The sequence below is a fragment of the Thamnophis sirtalis genome, unplaced genomic scaffold (assembly GCF_051295495.1).
Source record: "Thamnophis sirtalis isolate CommonGarterSnake01/CBP01778 unplaced genomic scaffold, rThaSir2_p1.2 scaffold_15, whole genome shotgun sequence".
Taxonomy (NCBI): domain Eukaryota; kingdom Metazoa; phylum Chordata; class Lepidosauria; order Squamata; family Natricidae; genus Thamnophis; species Thamnophis sirtalis.
Genome location: NW_028261395.1, coordinates 395,445 through 413,969, shown reverse-complemented (window position 1 = coordinate 413,969; position 18,525 = coordinate 395,445). Strand labels below are relative to the sequence as shown.

Genomic DNA, 18,525 nt, shown 5'->3' with positions numbered 1-18,525 from the left:
TTATTTCTCTTTTTGGTAAATATTTTTGAATGCAAGCGTGTTTTAAGCACTTTTCAACACTCCGATTTTAATGTTTTGCTCTCCTTAATAATTTGTTCATTTTATTTTATATTTTCTGGATCCTTAACAGGCTTGGATCACCCTTGGGCAAACAGTGGGCCACAATGCCCATGCTCAGCTTACAAGCCTGTCGAGTCTTTGTGGTGGCTGTCCTGACATCAGAGCCAAGTATCTCTATCTGACCGGGAGGAGTCTCCATTTCCTAGCTAACCATATGGAGCCTTTTAATTTGGATATTCAGTGGTGTGAAACTGCAATCGTAAGGCTCAGCTCACTCAGTATAATTAAAGTTCTTTTTTGTGATTGGTACTTTCCAAATACTTTTTGGTGCATGTTTTTGATAATGTGATATAAGACACCCCACACCCCCCACAACAAAACGCTGCCAACGATACTTAGTAATCTCAGTTTTCTATTCTCTCCAGCAATTGGTACCCTCTGTCTTCTAAGCAGAGGGGCAAGGGTTTGATCACACGATTACTGTCACCATCTTGAATTTCTCAAAGGTTTTTTTAGAATAGCAATAGCACTTAGACTTCTCTACTGCTTCGTGTAGCTTTACAGCCCTCTCTAAGCAGTAAAGCAGTTTACAGGTCAGCATGCAATATGCAAGCATATCGGCCCCAACAACATGGGTCCTCATTTTACCCACCTCGGAAGGATGGAAGGCCGAGTCAACCTTGAGCTGGTGAGATTCGAATTGCCAAACAGCAGGCAGCCGGCAGTCAGCAGAAGTAGCCTGCAGTACTGCATTCTAGCCACTGTGCCACCCCAACTCTGAGTAATCCACTGATACTGCTTCCTTCTCTGAGCAATAAGCAAGAAAATTCCATTCCTGAATATTATTTTTGTTGATTATGGGTATAATTTGGGAAAACAGAATGAGAAAACCCTAACCAGCTGAATAAATTGATGTGTCTTTAGATATTCCTCTTCTATCTGCTTAACTTTGTGACTGATGAAAAAAAAATCAATGTTGACTTTTACAATTTGACAATCTTAACTTACCAAGAGTTACTTAGCAATTTACACTGTTCCGAGAAGGATTTGGAATAAAAATATTGAGATGAAGCAGATTATTTCTTTTAGCAGTATTTTAATTTCTTGGGCTGAAAGATAAGGAAATGCTTTAAATCACCTTTTAAGTATATCATTTCTGAAAGATGAGTAGAAAGAAAAAGGTATAAAATAACATCATTGCCCACTTCAGTCAGTGTAACATAGAGATAATTCATTAATTATTGTTGAATTCATTTGTCAAGAGTACTGTGGATTTGTGTTCTGTTTAAACAATCATTTTATTCAATTTCTATTGTTGAACCTATTCAGGATTTAATATGAGCTAAAGCAAATGTAAAAAAATAGTCTATCATTGTAGTCATCTTTCCTGTTGATTCAAGCAGTTCTGAGTTTGTATCAACTGCACCTTTTTCCAAAACAAATAATCCATGTATATATATTTGAGAATAATTAGCGTGATTGAAAGCAATCAATTCCTCTCGTATTTAAATGCTCGTAAAAGACTGTAGCACTCGGCTACAAACTCAAGGGAAGGCCCTTCAAGTGTTTTTAAACCTTACATTGGGCTGCATGTTTTTTTTTTTAATCAAATACGTTTCTGTTTGACTGTGATTCTTTTATATAATTGTGATATCCAGGAGGTGCCTAAAATTAATTCTGAGAAATCTCCACCACCAGAAGCAGAAACAATAGATGAACAAAATGAAGTCCCAAGTCCTCTATTGCAACTTACTAAAAAGCAGCTCGATGACTACAGGAAAAAAGCCAATGAATTAAGGGTATGTTTCGTTTTAAGTTAGGACATATCCTGACACGTCTCAATTGTGCTGAAACGACATCTTGCAGCATCTCTTCAGCAATGCTCTGTTTTCGGCTTCGGTGCAACCCTCTGCCAGGAAAAACGGAGCCCCCCACCCCCCCAAAGCTCTTATTTTACTGGCAGAGACACTGCAGACCAGTCCTTGGTGGGTTCCAGAATGGCCCCCGGGCCAGATCTAAGCACCCAATGGGCCACATCCGACTCTCACGGGTCTTGAGTATAGAGGAAGGCTAAGTATTCAGAAGGTTCAGTTGATTTTCGAATTGAGCAACACACATTTGAGGTAAGAACGAACTAATGCATCTTCCACAAAGGAATAAGTACCTATGTGTTTTGTTCTCGTCTCTGAGAGTAATATTGAATGTTCTTTTTTTAACCGTGCAGAAGAGGCAGATGTGGACTCATGAATACATATTTCAATCAACTGAGGTTTTGCTGCAGTGCATTAATGTTGCAATTAATAACAACCTGATCGATATGTTGGCAGCTGCTAGTTTGGAAATGGTGGAGTGCTTTGGACAATTCGATCCAGTTTCAGCGAGTCAGTTTTTAGCTCTTTATCAGGTAAGACGAGAACTGTAAATCAAAATAATAACCACAATGTCTGCTACCAATTAAGCTACAATAGTAATTGCCGTTGTGTGCTCAACACACGAAAGGCTCTGTTCCAACCTCAGAATGAAACAGTTCACCTCAGAACGTTCCATCACAATGCTCTGAAAATACTGTTTTCTAGGGGGGGGAAACCTTTGAAATCACCCAGGAATTACGCCATAGGGAACAATGGGAAGTTGAAATAAGTTCTTTGCTACCTCGTTTTTTATCCTCTGGTAACAAAAATAAGTTGGATAGCTGTAGATGAGTTCGTCTTCTTGGGATAGTGTTAAAATGGTTTGCAAGATTAAAGGGTTAGGTTTTAAAAAAAAGCACAAATGTATATATCGCTATCATTTTCTGTAGTGAAGAATTTAAGAATATCTGCACAGTGTGTATGATTTTTTCTCACTGACTCCACTCTCCTCTTCTATGTTAGCTCCAATCGGTGACAGCGTGAAAGAACAATATGTTTCCTGGATTTTTAGCTAAAGCATAATTCAGTTCTCGATAATTTAGATTTGGATTGAAACAATTTTATTCCAAACTTGGTAGAAGATGCTAAAATGTCCATTCTGGAATCAGAATGGTTTTCACAACCCAAACAATAATTCATTTTAAAATATAAAACAACTGTAAATGCAGACTATAATATTATGGAATGAAATTATAATTCTTGCTTTGTTTCAACTGTAGGTTATATATTTATTATTTTGAATACGATGTAATTGAGAACTCTTGATCAATGCAAATCATCTTTCTTGGTTAGCATCTAGAGACTTATAGATTTATAGATTGGAAGGAAGTTTAATATTCACTTTAAGAGTTAAGTTGCTTTCATTGCAAAGCAAAGAATTTAACATGCAGTTCTGGGGAAAATACCAATGCTTTTCATCTGAAATTCTCTTGAAACAGAATGAAGGAAGATCTTTAATAATCAGTGTTTACATAAAAGTTACGTAATCCTCTTTTTAAAGGTAAGGAAACGGCTAAGAATCATGGAATTATTTAGAAGAAAGTGAATGATTGGAAATGTTCTTTATATTTACTGTCAGTCTGGTTGAAAATATTTTTACAATATATTAATGCAGTGTTTCTCAACCTTGGCAACTTGAAGATGTCTGGACTTCAACTCCCAGAATTCCCCAGCCAGCATTCGCTGGCTGGGGAATTCTGGGAGTTGAAGTCCAGTCATCTTCAAGTGGCCAAGGTTGAGAAACACTGTATTAATGTACGCGTAAATACTGCAGCTTGCTTGGGTTTTGAGTAGAAGTCTGCTTTTACAAATACTTGCTTACCTGACAATAAATCCAATGCTGCGATTTTCCAGAGTTGCACGGCATCCTTGATTATGAAAGAGATCCTGTTAGGGGCCACCTTGAACAGCAGCAGTTCACAGATGGCAGCCATGTTGCATCTGCAGCACAACTTGCAACAAAGAGGAGAGACAAGCGGCCTCCTCAAAACCGTAGAACAGAGGTTGGCTGCTATATCAAAGGTAATGGAATTGTGATTCCCACCCGGTTACAGAGAGACCCTCGGTCGAGACTCCTGCCAGGAGGCATGGATGGCACCTCATTCTCTTCCCCTACAAGTGACTCCGAAAGAGTTCCTCCGGAAAAGGACAGTAATACTACCATTATTTTACATAAGTGGTTGACTGCCTAATTCTGTTTCTCTGCAGATGTTTTCCTGCATAATGGAACAAGGGATGAATGAACACATATAATCCTTTCATTCTCCCAATATTGAAAGGCTCATCCATTTATACATATGCTTAACACACTGAATAGTTTGTCGTAACTTTGTAATGAAGTATCTTTATAGATTAGTCATGAACATGTAACTCATAATAATTTTTTCTATAAGTTTAAGTTATTATGATTACAGGTAGTCCTCGACGTACGACCACAATTGAGGCCAACAGTTCTGTTGCTAAGTGAGTTTTGCCCCATTTGATGACCTTTCTTGCCACAATTGTTAAGTGAATCACTGCGGTTAATAAATTAGTAACACAGTTGTTAAGTGAATCTGGCTTCCCCATTGATTTGGCTTGCGAAAAGGTTCTAAAGGTGATCAGATGTCCTTGGGACACTGAAACCACGATAAATATGAACTGGCTTCCAAGCATCTTAAGCTCGGTCACGTGACTGTGGGGATGCTACAAGGATGATCTCAAGTGTGAAAAATGGTCATGTCATTTTTTCAGTGGCATTGTAACTTTGAATGGCCACCAAATGACCTGTTGTAAGTGGAGGAGTTCCTGTACATGTTAATCACTGACATGTAAATATTTACAAATAAAATACTTGTATCCAATCAAAATCTCTTTGAGAATGCTGGTATAATATTTATGAATGGTATTCTTAACTTTTTTGAAAAATAATTATGGGGTGTTTTTTTTTGTAGGCATGGGGAAGCCTCTCTATTTCTTCAAATCATTTTAATATCATGAATGAACTGCCAGCAAATTTTCATATAGTTATTCTCCAGCATTCAGGAGACAGGTATGAATATAACAATGTTCATGAATGACTGGTGGAAGCATAACATTTCAACATGATTACCACTGAACATCACTACTTTTTCAACACAGTTTCTGCAATTCGTGTATTTACAGTTAGAACAATTAATCAGTGGAACAACTTGCCCCCAGAAGTTGTGGGTGCTCCAATACTGGAAATTTTTAAGATGAGATTGGATAACTATTTGTCTGAAATGATTATTGGATTTCCTGCTGGAGCATGGGTTAGACCAGAAGACCTCCAAGGTCCCTTCCAGCTCTGTTATTCTAATTCTGCATTCTGCTGATGTGAAAAGTTCTGTAGGAAAGTTTCTAGCATTTACAGGTTTTTATTAGGAATCCCTTCCCACCATGTGCCATGTATGTCCTAAGTATGACTCTTCCCATACTCCCATTTCAACTGATACAACTGTAATATATTGGATGGACTGGTGAAACTCATTCAGGAATGCATAGTGCGGTGATTAACCTCCAAACTCATTTTGCAATTACCCATACTATGGGAATAAACTCCTCCCCATGTGAAAGAACACCCCCACCCACCCCCGCCCGTAGGAAGGAAACGTTTTTTTTGCTTTATTTATGGAATCAGTATAATATAATTATACTGGAGATGGAGGGGGACGACCTAGAAGTTGCCGGAAGATGGACAGCGTATAAGTTGAATAAATAAAAACTAAATATTTAAGGGTAAGAAGGACCTTGGGGAGCATTCAAAGCCTTTCCCAATGCTATGCTCAAACTACAGCTCTGCTGAATAAGCAGCATTGGCTTTCAGTAAGTTTGAGTCTTTGATGCTCAGAATGCTGGATCATGTGACCTGGAGACTTATAGGTCTCACACCATTTCCCCCTGGCCAATAACATTAGAGAGAATTGACATTACCCAGTTAGTCACCTTAAACAATGTTATCTGATGAGGAATAGGCCACATGTCACGTAGTATTTTCCCAAGCTTCACATTGCCATAAATTCTGCCTCCCCAGGTCTTTACTGAATTAGGAGAATTTTCCCCTTCATTTTATTGCCTGTAATTAATTAATTAAATCTATGTATAAACTCAGCTCCCAGTGGCATTAATTTATTAAGCGGCTGGTTATTTTAATTCCTAGTTATTGCTTTCTTTTTTTTATATAATGTGTTGGATTTGTTTTTAATTATATATTGCCCAGAGTTATTCTTGAGTTTAGTGGCATTTAAATGTGAAAAATAAACACATTCTGAATGGAAGATTATAAATAATTGTCAGCAGTCCTTGTTTCAGCAGCTGATAGTGACTATTCACAAGTACAATGATAATAAATGGTAATAAAAAATTAATTTTCTGACCAATGTGTACATTTACTCCAACAAAAGCCTTCAGTATGAAGCTGATCAAAGTCTGGTCAGTTTTGGTCACTGTAAGGTGGACAGATTTTAATCAACTAACTGGGGTTACAGAGGTGAGTTTGTTAACTTTAAGGTAGCATTTTTAGGGACACACTACCAAGAAAAGCAGCTCAGGAAGAGATACTTGGTTAAGTCAAGTATGTGTGAGGACAGAATTTGGGGGGGGGAAGCAGATCAGGCACAAGACATTGTATCCTGAAGAGTGCTTGATCTCAATGAGATGCCAGCAATCGGCAACCTCTGTAGGGAGTTTCTTTCCTTCTCGGTCATGTGGTTTACTTAAGCAATCGTGTCCTCACCACCTTCCATTTCACCACAACCGATTGAAACCACCAAAGAAGGACTACTCGCATTCGGGGAAACTTAAGTGTGCGCTTTTGTTTCTTTTGATAGGTCTTTACTGTACGGGGCTGTGCTTGAGAAAGTAAAACCCACCAACCCTAAAGACCAGAAGGAACAAAAGGAAAAGGGGGGACACCCGAAGGAGAAAGGCGGGAAGGAAAAGGGAGGACAACAGAAAGGAAAATTTGCTCAACTAACTTGTAAGTATTTCTAAGTAGTGCAGACACAACAATTGCATTTTTCTGCTGCACAGCTGCACTGTGTAAGTCACACAGGAGCATTTGGGTGCAGTTCCTTAGCAACTAAAATATGTCCTTGAGTTTAGCAATAGCAATAGCATTTAGACTTATCTACCGCTTCATAGGGCTTTCAGCCCTCTCTAAGCAGTTTACAGAGTCAGCATATTGCCCCCAACAACAATCCGGGTCCTCATTTCACCCACCTCGGAAGGATGGAAGGCTGAGTCGACCTTTGAGCCGGTGAGATTAGAACCGCCGAACTGCAGATAGCAGTCAGCTGAAGTGGCCTGCAGTACTGCACCCTAACCACTTCCTTTCACGTCCCACTGATTGACAATCTCAGCATGATTTTTTTTTCAGTAATGTTGTCCCTTTAGTACACAGCCCCATCATGTTTATTTGTATAACCAGCCAATAAAGTTAATTCAAACTCTGAACAATAATTTTGCCTGGGCGAATTATTTTCTCCTCCCTTCTCCTTTGCCTCCCCTGTTAATTTCTGAACTGGGGAAATAATTTTCATGGCAGCCCAAAACATCCTTTGATTTATTCCCACCTTCATTTTAATCATAGACCTAGTAGCTTAAAGCCTGAGTTTAAAGGATTAATTTGGAGGAGAAGGCATCCATTAAAGGTGCGTATTGGATAAATCCAACGTGCATTTTGTGCGTGTCCAAAATTGAGAAAGTGACAGAAGCTTCAGGATGAGGAAGTGGGCTGAGGCAGGGGCGACTTCAGAGTTGTTAAGAGGTCAGATACGCCCCTTTTGTTGGAAGGATGAAGAGCTTTATTAAACTGAGATTTTACTGGATTTTAAATAATTTCAATTCCTTGTATCTCTATTGTTTTACATTTAGAAGAACTGAGAGGGTAATACTTCACTATCCTTCATCAATGGCTATCTAGAAATATAGCTGTTGTATAATCATAACGAAACATACTTTTATTATTCATCTCTATTACTCATTCATTTCTACATTTATATGCTACATAAATGGGGACATGAAAAAGAAAAATGCAATTAAAAAAAAAAAGATGTTTGAATGCATTTCACTGCTTTGAATTTTTATTAACTGCAGTGCAGGCTAAAATAGTCCGGAGCCCTGTGAATCCTGAAACATTCTTAAATATTTTGGAAAAAACTGAGACTTATAGAGAGGAGATGATGGATAGTCTTTTGAGAGAAATAGAAGAAAATGAGTTTCAAAGAAAGCAAGTATCATCTGCCAAACTGGAAACTGTAAGGATTTTTTTAATGGGATAAATGGATATTTTGGTAATTTAAATGGTGGATTCATGTTGGCTTTTTTAAACAAATAATATAACATGTTTGTGAAATAATCGTTCATTTTACTTTCTTTGATAAAATAATGTACACTTTATTGCTTTTACAGTGTATGTTTTTGTCCCCAGTGGGGATGTGAATAAAGTGGGGGATGGATTGCTGTGACTTAACTGCATTCTGGTGGGATAAGACAAAAGACATGCTTGAATGTTCAGGCCACAAAAACAGAAGGCATTCAGAAGAAGCACCTGGTTCCCTTGTTTTTTTCACCCAGAGCCACAAGATTAGGCTGGGTAGTTTAATCTGTTATGATTCCTACCTGTCTGCCAACCTATAGAGGAAGCCACTAGACTTCTGATTTTTGAAATATTTATTTAAAAGATCACTAACAAATAACTAATTGAAGAAGGAAAAAACCTTACAATCTATTATCAGAAATATCTATTCTACACCGATTTCCTCGAGAGGGTCTTTTTTTTTTCTTTGAAGGAACCTTAATGCACTCAACCAACATGTTAATTGGACATTTTCAGGCATAAATATCAGCCTACAGGTGCAATTCTATTATTAAAAATAATCCCTGTTGCCATTTTTTTCTTTCCAAGTTGAATGGAAGAATTCTTTTGGTTGCATAAGTGTAGAGTATAGAAACTATCAGTATAGGGGTATCGAATTCAAGGCCTGTGGGCTGGATCAGGTCCGCGGAGTGTTTAGATCCGGCCCGCGGGGCAGCCTTGGAAACGGTGAAGGAGCAGCCCGCGGTGCCTCTGCCGGAGAAAATGGAGCTGGCAGACGGTTTCAGGAAGCTGTTGCAGCTGAAAACAGAGCCTCTCTCCCTCTCCTTGATCAAGAATCCTCATCTCAAAATGGCCTTCCATATCCTCCACTAATTTTTATACAGAGTACTATTATATGTGGGTGATAGACAGGGTGTAATTATTAATCAGACGTATATTGTTTCCAGCAACACCAGCTGTAGTCCCAGATGATGAATTTGTTGTAGCATCAGTGTTTTCTGTATCCGCTAGCAGAGTCCGATCTAGAATGGCTGTCCTCTCTAGGTTACGCTTATTTTTACCCAGCACCTCCATCTAAACTAACTCAAAAACAACTGGAACGTGACAGTTCCAGTTTCTATAGCGATGGGGGGGTTTAAATTTTCATCTCTTCAACCTTAATTGAACACAGGATAGAGGTCCAGTTACATTTATTCTTTTAAAATATGTTAATATTATGCCCTAGAATATAGAAGATGGAGATGAACCAGATTTAGATTCTATGTTTCAAATGATATTGTCAGATATGGAAGAATATTTGAAGCCTGTTCTGTCACAACTTAATCTCTCTGAATTGAGGTACATGTTTGTATATTTATTTACATACCCAAACACAGTGAAATTCATATAGAGCACTTGGCTGTAATCTGCTCTTGAGGCGCAGTGGCAAGAATTGCCTGCCCCAGGAATTTTATATAGATATTTAAAAGTAAGTGTGTGTGTGTGTGTGTGTGTGTGTGTGTGTGTGTGTGTGTGTGTGTGTGTGAAAGAGAAAGAGAGAGGGAGGGAGGGAGACAGACTCTGGATCACGTACCATGGAAGCCAATGTACCCTTTCAATTCCATCGATTGAAGCCTCCCACTTAGAAATATGCGTGGCGCATTCACACAACTCCGCCATTCCCAGCTTTCTCAGCTAAGCCAAAGGAGGCCGTACTCAAGGCTACCAAAAGCCCTCAAGGGGCATAAGAAAACCCAGGGGCTACTGGGTCACAGCTATCATAATCAAAAGCAGTAGCATCTGTTTGTTTTGGCCTGCTATAAAGTCCTGAACCTTCACAGAATTGCTGGAAAGCCCCGAGGCAGACGTTCCTCAAGGTTGATAGCTGAGGGGGTCCCAATTATTTCCAAGAAATAGTGATTCCCAAAGCAGGAGGGAGTGGTAGGAAGGTTTTGGGGGGGGGGGGAAGGATATTTGGTCAGCCTGACCCGATAGATAGAAATGCAAGGAGGAGCAATAATGGCCTTCCTTCCTAAAGGGCCCAATTGGAAGAAGATGCACCTTGTACTCCCAGGTCCAAAGAGAAAGGGAATGGGAAAAATAGACAGGGTGATGGTCCAAGGCTGAAGCTTGGGAAGATGGGAAATAATAAGACTCTAGCCAGTTAGAATTGTTTTGTAAACATGTAAGACTTCAAGTTTCAAAGTCAGGGAAATGAATGGTTAAATTTCTACTGATTTGAAGAGATGGGAGGAAAGAGCCCAGGGTTGAATCTTTGGGATGGATGGAAGGATGGATGGATAGTTATCATTAGTGCTCCTTAAAATTTACATCCTGTGTAGTATTGTAAAGACGTGTCCTGCTGTTTCTATCTCCTCCTCAGACGCCCGAGTCCAGCATCGTCTCCAGCTGACTCAGGAAAGACCAGAAAAGGGAGTCCAGGGAAAACTAAGGGAGAGGATCCGGGGAGAAAAACTAAAACGTCAACTCAAGGCAGGTCTTATATTTCAAAGCATATTTGGGGCACTTAAATAAAAAATGTTCTTTTTTAATTTGCATGTTATTTACAGTTTGCACCCGACTTGATTCTTTTGGAACCATTCAGGGACTGAAGTTTGCTTTAAAAGAGCCTCCAGAGGTTCCACCATCCTTACCCTCCTGTTGTACTCATCTGCCTGACAGGAAAAGAGATTAGAAACATTAATCTTACTTTTTCTCCTAGCCAAATTTCTGATTCATGGAGATTAACTATCCCACAAGGGTGTTTGAATCCCAGTTTTCCGATAAATTACAAATTTGAGCAAAACAAAACCTTGTAAGGTTGCCTTAATTTAAGGTTGCGGCTCCTAATGACGTCTACTAATGTCAAGACAGAAGAGACTGGAGGTCGAGTTATACATTCAAATCTGAGAATGCATATTAAAATAAAACACGGTTTGCTTCAATTAAAAAAAATGTACATGTAAATATTTGGGGGATTTTGTGGTAGAAGTTTTTCCCCCCCCCCTTTTAAAACAAACATTTTATCATTTGTTAATCAGTGTGTTGTCTGAGTACAAATTTTTGTGTGTGTCATAATAGTTTTAGCTTACCACCAAATTATATATATAGAATACAATACAGTAGCAGAGTTGGAAGGGACCTTGGGGGTCTTCTAGTCCAACCCCCTGCCTAGGCAGGAAATCCTATACTGTTCCAGACAAATGGATATCCAACATCTTCTTAAAGACTTCCAGTGTTGGGGCATTCACAACTTCTGGAGGCAACTTCTGTTCCACTGATTAATTGTTTTAACTCTCAGGAAATTTCTCCTCAGTTCTAAGTTGCTTCTCTCCTTGATTAGTTTCCACCCATTGCTTCTTGCTCTACATTCAGGTGCTCTGGAGAATAGTTTGACTCCCTCTTCTTTGTGGCAACCCCTGAGATATTCGAAGACAGCTATCATGTCTCCCCTGGTCCTTCTTTTCATTTAACTAGACATACCCAGTTTCTGCAACCGTTCTTCATATGTTTTAGTCTCCAGTCCCGTAATCATCTTTGTTCCTCTTCTTTACACTCTTTCTAGAGTCTCCACATCTTTTCTACATCGTGGTGACCAAAACTGAATGCAGTATTCCAAGTGTGGCCTTACCAAGGCCTTATAAAGTGGTATTAACACTTCACGTGATCTTGATTCTCTCCCTCTGTTGATGCAGCCTAGAACTGTGTTGGCCTTTTTGGCAGCTGCTGCACACGGCTGGCTCATATTTAAAGGGTTGTCCACTAGGACTCCAAGATCTCTTTCACTGTTACTACTGTTGAGCAATGTATACTGTACCTGTGCATTTCGTTTTTGTTGCCTAAATGTAGAACCTTACTCTTTTCACCATTGAATTTCATTTTATTAGATAGTGCCCAATGTTCAAGTTTGTCAAGATCCTTCTTAAGCCTATCTTCTGGATAGCCACCAAGCTGGCTATTCCTGCCAGCTTGGTGTCATCTGCAAATTTGATGAGTTCCCCATTTATTCCCTCATCCAAATCATATTGATGAAGATGTTGAAGAGTCCTGGGCCTAAAACAGAGCCTTGGGGTACTCCACTGCATACTTCCCTCCATGTAGATGCAGTTCCATTGAAGACTACACGTTGAGTGCGGTTGGTCAGCTAATTACAAATCCATCTGGTGGTCATGCTGTCCAACCCACATTCTTCTACTTTATCTAGTAGTAGGTTACCTTGTGGTCTACCTTATCAAATGCCTTACTGAAGTCCAAGTAAACTATATCGACAGCATTCCTCTGGTCCACTAATTTTGTCACTTTGTTAAAGAATGCAACAAAATTAGTCTGGCATGATCTGTTTTTGACAAACCCATGTTGGCTTTTGGCTATTACTTTGTTTACTTCTAGGTGTTCACTAATTCGTTGCTTGATTATCTTTTCCAGAATCTTTCCTGGTCAGGTAGCAACCTGTATATTTATCTGACTGATTTCCCAAACTTTTTAGATTTCTTAGTCAAGAGACTAATATGTGTGTGTGGGTGGGTGGGTGGGTGGGTGGGTGTATTCTTATTTTAACATTACAACTTAACAAATCTCCTGTTATAATATTTCTCTTCTTAAATTATTTAATTTTTATCCATATTTTTCTAACCAATGATAAAATAACCATCTTCTTCCTTTCCTTTAATTGCTAGTGTTAATCTACTCATTTCTGCATAATCTAATATTTTCTTAATCACATGTTCGTCTTTAGGGATTTCTTCAGCTTTCCAACTTTGTGCAAATTCAATTCTAGCTGCAGTTATTACATGAATAATCAAATATATTTCTACCTCGTAACGTATACTATATCCCCAACCTTATCAGACAGGTTTAAAAATTTAAGAATGAAAACAAAATTAGTTCATTTGAACAGAAAGGAAAATGCCAAGAGATTTTATTTTCAATTCTTCTGCGTCTGTCAGTGGTTGACCTAATTTTTTTCGGTTCTCATCAGGTGCCGAAGACATAGGGGAGTGTGTGATTCTGTTGGCAGATAAAGATCTCCTGGACTTACCTTTGGAAGCGCTAACTATTTTCCAAGATGACGCAATAAGCTCTCTGTCCAGAGACTTCTCTCTCCAAATGGTCTACAATCGGATACGTAAAGACGAAGGTGGTACAGCTATGTTAACAAACACTTGAAAAGATAATCAAAACTTCTTGTACTTTAATTACAGCAGTGCAGAAATCCTACTCAAGTTTTCCTCCACAGCCAGAGGTCTTCGTTCTGTAATTAGGTGTGAGCATCCTGTCCTGACTCAGCTGCCTCAGGTTAGCCTTTAGGTTAGGTCTGAAAAGAGATTCACTTGTATGTAAGTAGAGCTAGCAGCATGGGGAGACAGTCCTCTCAGATCTCTGCTCAGCGTAAAGAAGAACTAAGAGGCCAGAGCATTCGCAGAGATCTCTCTTTAACGTCTCATAGGCTTTTCAGATGTTCCCGTCCTCTGTAGAGATAGACTGCCTCAAAAAGGCTAGCATTTCAGATCTTGGTTTCTTCTGATGTTGATAGAGAATATAGTCAGTCTATGGGGCAGGGCTGAAATAATACGTCTTGCTCGATTTTTAAAAAACGAGGTACAGGAACTGAGGTAGCAATGCAAACTGTATATTTATCTGACTGATTTCCCAAACTTTTTGGATTTCTTAGTCAAGAGAGCCAATCTAAAGTAAAGAAACAGTTGTATCTAGGCTTTTTAAAAAAAACTCGAGAAGTATGATTGTCAAGTTAAATGGGTAAACAAGTCAATAACTTATATATTTTTATTAATAAATACATGCTTTATTAATATTACCAAATCGTGCTGTTGAAATACAAGAATAAAGAGCATGCTTGGTCTACAGGGAAAAACATTTTATTTACATGGTGCTTTTAATGTTTATAGATATTGAGGGGAAAAAGACTGCAAGACCAAAAAATGAACAAAAAAGAGGAACAAAAATAGTGAGTATATAACTGTAGAGTTTCCATGAAATGTTTAACTAATATCTTCATGCCATTGTCACTATTACATTTGTTTTATTAATAGCTTTATTTATTTTGAGCATACCTATTACTGTTAAAGTTAAATGTTTTCTTAGCTCCTCTGTTTTGTCCCATTAGATGGCTATTCAGTGTATAAGACACACCCAGATTTTCAGCCTCTTTTTTGAGGGGAAAAGGTGCGTCTTATACTCCCAAAAATATGGTACTTTCTTTGAATTTCAAATTAGGCGTTTGTTCAGAGAAGTTCTTTTTTTCAGAGGTGGGGTTCAGAGGTTCAGACCAGGGGTGGGTTGCTTCTGGTTTTTCAGAGGTGCGTGCCAAATTAATGTTTCTTATTATAATACAGCCGAGTCTTAACCGTATTCTGCCCCCCAACTGTATTTCCATTGATGTCCACAATGTGAAATGTATCCTTTAAAAATAGCTGTTCATTAAATAGAATGTCCAAAGAACAAGTTTTTCATAAGACCTTTAATAAATAAGGTTCCCACTGAAGGGAACAATGGATAAGTTATCTTGAGTTTCTTGAATGAATGAATGAATGAATGAATGAATGAATGAATGAATATCAAATTTCAGATCTAAGAAAATACACTCTTAATACTTATTAATAGCTACTGCAGAAATGCAAGGATGTTCCTCGTAATCTATGTACATTTGTTATTTTATACTATTTCTGTATACACAAATCCTAAGGGTAACTTGCAACATAAAAACAAACCTATAAAACATATGGCTGTGGAAAACACAACCAACTGTAAAATACAATAGCAGCAGCTCACAGTAAATTAGGATTCAGAAATCTGGCAAAAGGAGATGATTTTAAGCTTCCTTCTTGACTCTCAACGGGGATAAAATTAGAATTAAGGCAAGGATAGAAAGGGGAAGTGAATGTTTGCTAGTATTCCCACCTGAGGAGGCATAAATGCGAGGACTTATTGAGAGTGAGTTTTGAATAATAAAAAAGAAAAGTGAATTGCTGTTACGCAGATGGGAAAGGAGGCCATTTCACGATGGGAGAACAGGCACCATAAACTGGAGCCTGTGAAATGGGACTCTGCTAATCCACCAACAGCAAAGAACAAAGAGGATTTGGGGGGAGAAGAGGATCGGAGGCTGCTGATGAATTTACAGGAAATTACATTTACAGACATTCAGATAAGTTGGGGCGCTGCTAATATTTCTTTGAAAGAGATACTTACTGTTGGCCTGTTCTTCAAACCTAGTCTATTTCCCTGTAATATTGTGGTTGTGGGTATCTTACAGGGAGGGAGTATACAATAGCCCAGTTCACCCTGGCCCATTTCTCACCTCAGTTACAGATTCTTAACTGTTTGTCTCAGATATTGTGGATCCGTATAATGATGGAAGAGAAGACGGTAAGGCTAGTCAAATTATTTGTTAACCATGAGAAATAGCAATAGCGCTTAGACTTATATATCACCTCGTAGCAATAGCAATAGCAATAGCAATAGCAGTAGACTTATATACCGCTTCATAGGCCTTTCAGGCCTCTCTAAGCGGTTTACAGAGAGTCAGCATATTTCCCCCAACAACAATCCGGGTCCTCATTTTACCCACCTCGGAAGGATGGAAGGCTGAGTCAACCCTGAGCCGGTGAGATTTGAACCGCTGACCTGCTGATCTAGCAGTAGCCTGCAGTGCTGCATTTAACCACTGCGCCACCTTGGCTCTTTACAGCCTTCTCTAGGTGGTTTACAGAATCAGCATATTGCCCCCAAGAATCTGGGTTCTCATTTCACCCACCCCGGAAGGATGGAGGGATGGTCAACCTTGAGCCGGTGAGAATTGAACTGCCGAACTGCTGGCAACAGGCAGTCAGCAGAAGTAGCCTGCAGTACTGCATTCTAACCACCGCCCCACCATGGCTCATTCAGCCTGAGTTATGTTTTATGCTTTCTTTTTCCAACATCATAAAAATCACTTTTGTAGGCAACAAAACTAAGACTGATGTTAAAATTTAATAGTCATCCTTACGTGATGCCTCAGTACAATAAGAATAAGTGAGGTGTTACAAGCTTATATTAAGTTGCCGGCTTCCTGTAAGTGACTAGCAATTCTCCATGTCATGACCTTGGGGGATGAGGGAAAAGATACTGCTGGGTGGGGGAATGAAACAAAACTGTAAGGTGGGGATCTCAAGAGTTTAAGGGTCAGAGAAAGAAACTTAAGGACATCCCCTGATTGGTCAGATAGTTAAAAGTGGGGGTGGGAAATTTGGGTTCCACCACAAAAGCGCGTAGGACAAAATCGCGCTCGACAAAAGCGCGCTGTGACGTCATCACAGCGCGACGAAAAAGATCGAAAAAATGTAAAAATAAAGCTAAAACCTTCCCCTAACCCCCCCAAACCTAACCCTAAACCTAACCCTAAACCTAACTCTTAACCTAACCCTAACCCTAACCCTAAACCTAACCGTTAAAGTAACGAAAAACCTAACGCTAACCCTTATCCTAACCCTAACGCTAACGCTAACGCTCTAAAGCTAACCCTAACCCTTAACCTAACCCTAACCCTAACCCTAACCCTTACCTTTATGTGAATCGGCTTGCTTTAATTTAATTTTTATTAATTTTTATTTGAATTTTTCGATCTTTTTCGTCGCGCTGTGATGACGTCAAAGGCGCGATTTTGTCGATCGCGCTTTTGCCGTCCGCGCTTTTGACGGGTCACGGAAATTTGTACCTTCAAACTTGCAAGATTTTGTTAATGAAGCCTTACAATCAGTGGTGGGTTCCTACTGGTTCGGACTGGTTCAGCCAAACAGGTAGTGGTTTGGCGGCCTGGGACGCTGGAACTAGCAACAACCCAGACCTGCCACATCCCCAAACCGGGTCCCCAGTCGCTCACCCTGCCCGCCCACCCCATCCAGTCACTTCTCACCTTCCATGCGGTGCCTGCCCTGCGCCCGAACTGAGCTGCCTCCTCCTGCCTACAGGTAGGTTTTGCTAGCCCCCCCCCCTCCACGGAGCTTGCTGCGCCACTACCCCCCCACAGTTCCCACCAGGCTCGCAACCTTACCTTCCCCCGCTGCTTCCAGGAGTCCCCACGAGCCCCATTATGGCTCCCAGGGGGCTTGAGGGAGGCCTGCTAGAGCCACCACTGCTTACAATAAAGTAGATTTAGCTCATTTGGTCCTATTTCCTGATTGGTTTCCCTTGTTGCAAAATGGACAAAGTGACATTTACAACTTCTGTGTATTACTATCCAGTATGAAACCAAGCATTACAAATCTTTGTGCAGGCCACTTAGGGAGAAATATCAGAGATCTAATTTTTGTGTGCTTATTTACAATAAGCGCTGCTTTTATTATATTTTTAATTAACAACTATTTAGATTTAGAAAATCTAACTAAAGCTAATATCTTTTTTTTAATTATGTAGCATTGGAAAATCCTGCAAACAATTTTAGAGCAATCCTAGAAAAATTTGAGCCATTTACCATTTTTTGGGAAGGCATAATGGGCGACATACACTTTCCATGGTATGTATGTTCATTAGGAATATAGGTGAATTCATTTCTGTTTATTCCCTTTTTTTTCATTTTTGTGAATCTGTTTAGTTTCATTTGCTGAAAACCTGAGGGTTTTTTTTAAGAAGATTTACATTAAAATATATGCATTTTGGGGGGAAATGTTTACAGTCATGCATTTTTGTGTGCCGTTTACCCTAATAGACATATTTAGGATGAATTTTCCATGATAATATGCCTCATATTATTTTCATGAAGACAGACTGCTCCTTCTATCTGTAAGTCTATTTCTCACTCTTTTAAGGAACCACAGTTAATAAATAGAGAGCAACACATAAGTAAATCCCGCAAATAGTATACAGTCCAGGCTTTTGCCCATGTGTGACGTCCCTTTTTCCTAGCTTCATTATTTGCAATTCCACCACCAGGAGTTGTTACGCTAGAACTCCATTCCAACATCTCCATTTTCAAACAATCCTTTTCCTTTTATCCATTTTTAATTAGCGACCCGCATTGCAATATTTGAAAAAGGGTAAATTCAGTATGATACCAAAATTTTCATTTGCCTGTTGATTTTAGAATTAAAGAAGTTTGCATTTATATGTAAACCCCCAAGATTTCTCAAAAAAACAATTAGTCTTAAAAGAATATACTACATTTTTAGTGGAAAGAATCACAATACTTGTAATTAATTTTAGTTTAAACATTTTCAAAACTCAGGTTGAAATGAATAGGATTCAGGATACTTTAGGATACCC

The 18,525-nt window shown here is 39.1% G+C and overlaps 1 protein-coding gene across 1 annotated transcript in view; it reads left to right on the top strand.

The window, feature by feature from the left end:
• CFAP46 (cilia and flagella associated protein 46) overlaps window positions 1-18,525 on the top strand; it is a 90,405-nt gene that overhangs the window by 63,013 nt on the left and 8,867 nt on the right. Inside the window, 14 exon segments of the mRNA XM_087702663.1 lie at window positions 131-319; window positions 1,719-1,859; window positions 2,285-2,464; window positions 3,825-3,992; window positions 4,904-5,001; window positions 6,800-6,948; window positions 8,067-8,227; window positions 9,515-9,627; window positions 10,652-10,761; window positions 13,247-13,408; window positions 14,175-14,233; window positions 14,622-14,682; window positions 15,619-15,654; window positions 17,680-17,779. Of these exon segments, the coding sequence (XP_087558789.1) occupies window positions 131-319; window positions 1,719-1,859; window positions 2,285-2,464; window positions 3,825-3,992; window positions 4,904-5,001; window positions 6,800-6,948; window positions 8,067-8,227; window positions 9,515-9,627; window positions 10,652-10,761; window positions 13,247-13,408; window positions 14,175-14,233; window positions 14,622-14,682; window positions 15,619-15,654; window positions 17,680-17,779 (1,727 nt within the window).